We start from the raw sequence: 6,108 nt of genomic DNA on the forward strand, positions 1-6,108 counted from the left end.
CCAGTCAGTGCCCAGGAGAGGAAGGCGTTGTGCAGGTGTCTGCAAAGTGGCTTTCTTGCTCTGCTGACGTCTCAGGCTGGCAGATTTCCATCCCAGCAAGAGGATAAGCTAAGCCTAAAATGTATTTTCTGTAAGGGACGGAAAAAATGCTTGCTCCTAAAGACATTACGGACTGTGAAAACTGCTGCTAAGCAGTACAACACGAGCGCCAAACCCAGGAGCCCGAGCACTGAGTGCAGCTCTGCGAATAAAGGATTTTTCTAGTCTCTAGCTGAACTGAAAAATGGTCGTGAAGTAGTTGGGTGGAACTGTTTCCTTCCCCCCCAAAAAAAGAGTAATAGTATTAAAATTGGATGGGACTACACTATTTTTAGAGAGTTCTTATCTTAAAACACAGAGGTCCATAAGCAGGTTTTCTATGAACTTGTATCCTGTGATTCAAGCAGTGTTTGAAGCTTCATCTACAGCTGGCACTCTGCTCTGTATGCTCTGGTATCTGATGAAGGCTGAGTTCACGTTGAAACCTTTCCTTTAGTTGCAGAATTTAAAGATTTTTTCTTTTCTCTACTCAGCTGCCTGTTTTCAAAATTAAAAAAAAAAAAAATGTAGCAATTTAGTTATCTTTGAGACCTCTGTCAAATTCAGTTGAAAGCAGGCAATGAGTTCAAACGTTATTAGGAGGGAATGTATACAGACACTCACGCAGCTGCATCTACGTCCATGTAGATACAGAAAGACAAATCAAACCAGCTTTGTTTCCACATGGAGAAGGGTTATAACTATATTTTGGTAAGTATTAAAAATACATCACTTTGTACAGAAAAGCAAGAAAGCAAACAAAGTATTTTCTTTAAAATCATTGACATCAATATTTAAACCGGTTCCCTTTTTTTCCTTAGCACATTAACGAGTTCCTTTCAAAATCATCAATTGCTTCAGTCAGACTAAACATACATTTTCTGTTTGCAAATATTTTTCTGTAAAATCGTGCTCAGCAAAGGGGAAGAATGAGTTCACTCATTGTTCTCCTGAGATACATGGCAGGACTCTTAATTCATCTAAGAAACTTGGGCTGTTGAAGACAACTGCCAATACTGTCAGGGCTGTGCCCTTACACACGAAGTCAGTGGACCAAGGGTTCCCAGCCACGTAACGCCTCTGGAAAATACGTTCGTTGTCTTCAAAATGGAGATAAAGCCACTCATTGTTTTACAGTCAGAGTAAAGCCGTCATTTACCTTTCTGTTACCAACTGCTGGTTGCTTTTGTTTATTGCTTGTTGCTTTTTGCCTTTTTGTTTGTTTGCGGAACTGTTGCTCAGAGGCAAGGACTGAGGAAGGTGGAGGATGCTTGAGGAATAGTTCAGTCCCCGAGAGGCTTGCAATCCAGACTGCTAGATAAAGTGAATAGCAGCACGAGAAATAACGGTGTCTACAGCCTCCTCTTACCGTTCCGCTTACATTGCAGCTTTGGGCACATGGTCACGGCTGTGTTCCTCGCATTTCACGGGGGACTATTGCATTTCTCCCTTCTTTTTCTCCATGCCGTGTTTCAGGGGGCAAATGAAGAGTGAACACGGCTGGCTCAAAAGGGTGGAAAGGATGCTGAGTGCACTGAGTAAGCAATGCAAAGCAGGGTGGCAAAGACGACTGTGTGAGAATATTCGGAATTTAACTCTTAATTTTATGCACGGCTCAGATGCCTATCGATTTCTGCTTTCTAGAAGGAAAACAGCACCTTGCTGTGAGTCTTGAGCAGCATTAGTTAGTACGGATTTAAGTTGAAATTTTGAGTGGTTATATCCAACGGTTAATTTCAATTCAGTGGGTAAATTCGGTGGCTAAAACGGTATTTGTGCGTTTGCTGGATCAGTCATTTGCACTCAGCTTCAGGTCAGAGGGCTCTATTCTGTCTCCCTTTAAGAGAACAGCAATTCCCACTGAATTTCCCAATGCCTGGGGCAAAGAGATCACCCCTTTCAGCTGCGCTTACCAGAGTTGCTCATGTCTTCAGCAAGAGCTCTGGCTGTTCAAGGTGATGTGTTCGGCAGTAAAGTTAGCCAAGCCCTGCGTGCATCAACTGGCGCAGCCCCGCTCACAACCGTGACGTTGCGTGTGGTTAGGGCAGGCGAGGAGCTCTGCTTTTAATTGTGCAGGATGGAGATAAAGCTGTGAAAAAGTGAAATTAAACAGCCCTCCCCTTCAAAACCATTAGGACGATACAGCAGGCCCTGGCCCTTTCCGTAATGAGGGCCGAGATGTTTGCACAGCCCTCGGCTCCCAGCGAGCTGCTTTAATTAAACCTAGCCCACGCATGAACCCGACTGCTGAATTTGGGTCGCCTGGAGGACGCGCTACCGCACCCAGTCGTCGCGGGGGGAAGGCGGGCAGGAGAAGAAACACCAGCCAGCCCGCAGGGCCGCCCGGGCCGGCTCAGCGGCCGCCTGCGGAGGGGGCCCGGGGGACCCGGCTCCCCGGGGCGGCCCTGGGCCCCGCGCTGCCCGCGACCACCCCCGGCCCCCGCCGCCGCCCCCCGAAACCCGGCCGGGACGGAGGGCTTGGCCCGGGGGCGGCCGCCGTGCCCCCCCGGCCCCCCTGCACCCCCCGGGCAGGGCGCTGCCCCTCTCCCGCTTTCCTCCAGAAAGTACCCAGGTATCAGACGGAACAGAGGGACGGTATTGAGCGAGCAAGTGAAGCGGAAATTTAAAGACCCTCTGCTAATAATAACAGTATAAATAACCGAAGACGTCTTGTAAACAGTGCGGTCATAACCCTGAAACATTAAACAGCGCGGTGGGATCTGGCGCATCAGCTGCCGGCGGCCGCGGCCGGGGAGCGCCCCGCACTCCTGTTTATCCCGGCCCCGTCTCCCACGGGCGCGCTGATCGATAGCGGGGAGATGTTTAAGTTAAAAATTCCCGGCGCCGAGGACCGGGGCCAGAGGGGAACCCTCCATCCGACTGTACTTCATCAATAGCCAACTGCTCCCGTCCCCCCGGAGCGGTGCCGGGCGGCGGGGGCTGCTCCCGCAGCGCCCGGGCGGCGGGGCCGGGCCGGGCTCCCGCGGCGAGGAGGGGCTGCGGGCCCAGCCACCCCCTGCCCCGGCGATTTGCTGCGTATCTGCGGCTCCGGGGGAGCAGCCCGCCCGCGGCCCGGGGGCAGAGGCGGGCTGCCGGCGGAGCGGCGGAGGCCGGCGGAGGCGCGGGCCTTCCCCCGCCGAGCCCGGGCGTCGGAAACGAACATTACACCGCTCTGTGTTCAGTAGAAAGGAAGGTTTATTCACAGAAATAGAGCAAAACCTGCTTGAAGAAAATATATCTATATATCTTTAGGGTGAATTACTTCATAGAGATGACTGTCAAAGTCAGTTTTTCTAGGCATCTACATATTTCACAGGTCTCAGACAGAAGACAGACGCGTGGCAGGTTTTGTTTGATCTCTGTCTCTTTTCTCTAGTAGCGCTTGAACCAGCAAGGCTGTTGTTGCAGGACACTCGACTGTACACGCATTTAATAAAGTTAAATAGAGTCGGGATCTCTCGGGGCGGAGTCTTTGCTAGGGCACATTTGGTCTCCTCTGCGCCGGGAGAGCGGCTCTCCCCGTCGCTCTGCCCGGGGCGCGGGGCAGCGGCGGGGCCGCGGCGTGTCCCTGCCCGCCCCGCCGCCCGCTCCCCGGCCGCGCCGGGACGCTGCTGGCCCGGCCGCCGGGGCTCAGGATGCCGTCGGGCCGCACAAGCGGTTTGTGTTCACCACTTCTTTCAGGTCACTCTCGGGTTTGCCGGCTACCATAAAAGGCCAAGTCTGTAGCCAGGAAAAGACACGGGTGGGAAGGGGGTTACATACGGAGAAATGCACATCGCAACGCTTATGTCGCCAGCGGGTCCAGCTCGGGAGCGCCCCGGGGGATCGAGCCCGCCACCCAACGCCTGAGCCCGCTTCTGGCAGCGCTCAGCGGCGCTGGGGCCGGGGCAGTGCCCGCTGCCTTCGGCGAGGACCCCTTTGCCTTTCGCCGGCGGCCGAGTCCGCTTCGCCCCCCAGCCGCGGCCGGCTCCCCCCGGGCGTCCTCGGGGCGGCGGAGCCTCTCTGATCCGCGGCGGGAGGGAGGGAGGAGGGAGCCGCGGCGGCTCCGGCACCGCGGCGTCCCCCCGGCCCAGCCGCCGCGGGCACCCCGCCGCAGCCGCGCCGCCCCCCGCGGTTGATCGTGAGCGGCGTGGGGGCTCTTCCCCGCGGGAGCCGCCCCACGCCCCGCCGTGGGCCCGCCGCCGCCGAGCCGCCCGGGCGCAGCAGCCGCTCGGCAGCCCCGGCATCCCCCGGCATCCCCCGGCCGCCCTCCCTGGCCTCCCGCGGCTCGGGGGGCAAGTTTTGGTGTGCCTCTGTGCGGGGGCGGGGGGGGTTATCTCTGGGCTGGGTGTTGGTTTTGTTTTACTTTATTTTTTTGAGGACTTTGGTTTTAGCCAAAAAAATATCTCCCAGGCCCTTATCAGATGACACAGCGGGTAATGTACTTTCCCCCAGAGTCCAGAGCTCAAAAGGCAGAGCCAGACCCCAGAGAAACATCCCCAGATCCCCTCTGCCACCCCTTATCTGGCGGGGTCCACACGTGTGGGCAATGTAAAGGCTGTATGTCTAAAAAGAGCCCAGGCAGATCTTGCCCACCCCCGGTTTGCATCAGTTGCACATATTTTGAGAGCTGAAAACTGGATGTTTCTGGTGGCCGGGTATGGCAGGGAGACCCTGGGCTGCTCGGGAAAACTTTCTGTGTGTGGTGGGAGCAGCAGGAGGGACACTGTGCAGCCCAGGGAGGCTTTGTGGAGTGTGCCTGGGGCAGACACCCGCCTTGGGGAGTCTGCACTGGTATTTATTTCTCCTTTGCCAGTTTACACAGATAGGAGAAACATCCTGGACCCAGCAAATCTGAGCAGCTGAGTTCAGAGCCCCAAGAGCTCTGTCTTTAAAAAGCTAGGGCTTGAGGATTATTATGGCAGGAAATGTTAGGATAGAGCGGAGGGATAAGAGTAAACCCTGGGTCCTTGGCTTGGGTCCTTCCTAAAACATACCTTTCTCTACCCAAATTCCTATACCTGCCCACTTGCAGGTAAAAAGCTGCCATCAACTTGCTGAGGTTTCTCAGGCATTTCTGGGGCAGTAAAGCATGTCCCTGCCTATCTGTGGCCAGCGTGGCCCCTGCCTGTCCCCTGGAGGGGATTGCCAGGAGCAGCGGATGGGGGCCCGGGACGCTCAGCTCCCCAGGGCACAGGGCAGGAGGGCAGCCGGGAGCCTGTCCCCTGGCACAGCACCCCTTGCCACCCCACTGGCACCAGACTCTCTGTGAGAAGCGCAGCGAAGGTTTCTCCCTGCACACGCCCCATCCCAGCTCTTCGCCCGCCTCTCGCCATGCACACGCACGCAGAGTGCCTGGCCCCGGCGGGCCGTGACTTACCAGGTTGACTGGGTGGATGTAGCCGTTCTCGTACTTGTCATTGGCCAGGATCTGCCTCAGGTGAGCGATGTAGCTAGAGGCCAGCCTCAAGGTGTCCAGTTTGGAAAGCTTGGTGTCTGGGGGCACCCAGGGCAGGGTGGTCTTAAGCCTGGAGAAGGCTTTGCTAAGGACCCTCATCCTCGCCCTCTCCCTGGCGTTGGCAGCGTTTCTCTGGACCTGCTTTCCCTCCTGGCTCACTCCATTTAAAGGGCTCTTCTTGGGGGGAGCTTTTTTCCTCTTGCCCGAGGCCCCTCTCCCCTTCTGAGGGGAGCCATTCTCGCCATTGGATCCCTCCTCGTTGCTCTCGGTGGACGCCCCAAACTCTTTGTTAGTATCCATTTTCAGGCCATCGCACTCCAGCATCTCCACCTCCTGCAGATCTTCCACATCACTGAGGGACCCAGTGGACATGGTCTGGAAGATGCCAAAGGGCCAGTGGGAAAGGGGGAAGGGGGGGGAGGAAGGGCAGCGCCTCAAGTCTACTTCAAGGCGGCGGAGGAGAGAAGGGGCGCCAGTATTTTCCTCCCCTTCCCTCCCCCCTCAGCACTAAGGCGCGATACCAGTCCAGAGAGGATCCCTGCCCTCCCGCCCCCCAACCCCGCTTTGCCCGTGTTTGAGGGAGGGAGTGAGCG

General features: G+C 56.3%; 1 protein-coding gene across 1 annotated transcript; it reads right to left on the bottom strand.

Moving 5' to 3' along the window:
• Positions 1-3,611: 3,611 nt before the first annotated feature.
• Positions 3,612-5,887, bottom strand: TCF21 (transcription factor 21; the record flags this gene model as incomplete). The annotated part of the gene is made up of 2 exons (XM_082306733.1): positions 3,612-3,798; positions 5,438-5,887. The coding sequence occupies 2 exons, from the start codon at positions 5,885-5,887 to the stop codon at positions 3,709-3,711; spliced, it is 540 nt and encodes a 179-aa protein (XP_082162859.1). The 3' UTR covers positions 3,612-3,708.
• Positions 5,888-6,108: the final 221 nt, after the last annotated feature.

Source organism: Platalea leucorodia, assembly GCF_965183815.1.
Source record: "Platalea leucorodia genome assembly, chromosome: 3".
In the NCBI taxonomy this organism is placed as follows: Eukaryota; Metazoa; Chordata; class Aves; order Pelecaniformes; family Threskiornithidae; genus Platalea; species Platalea leucorodia.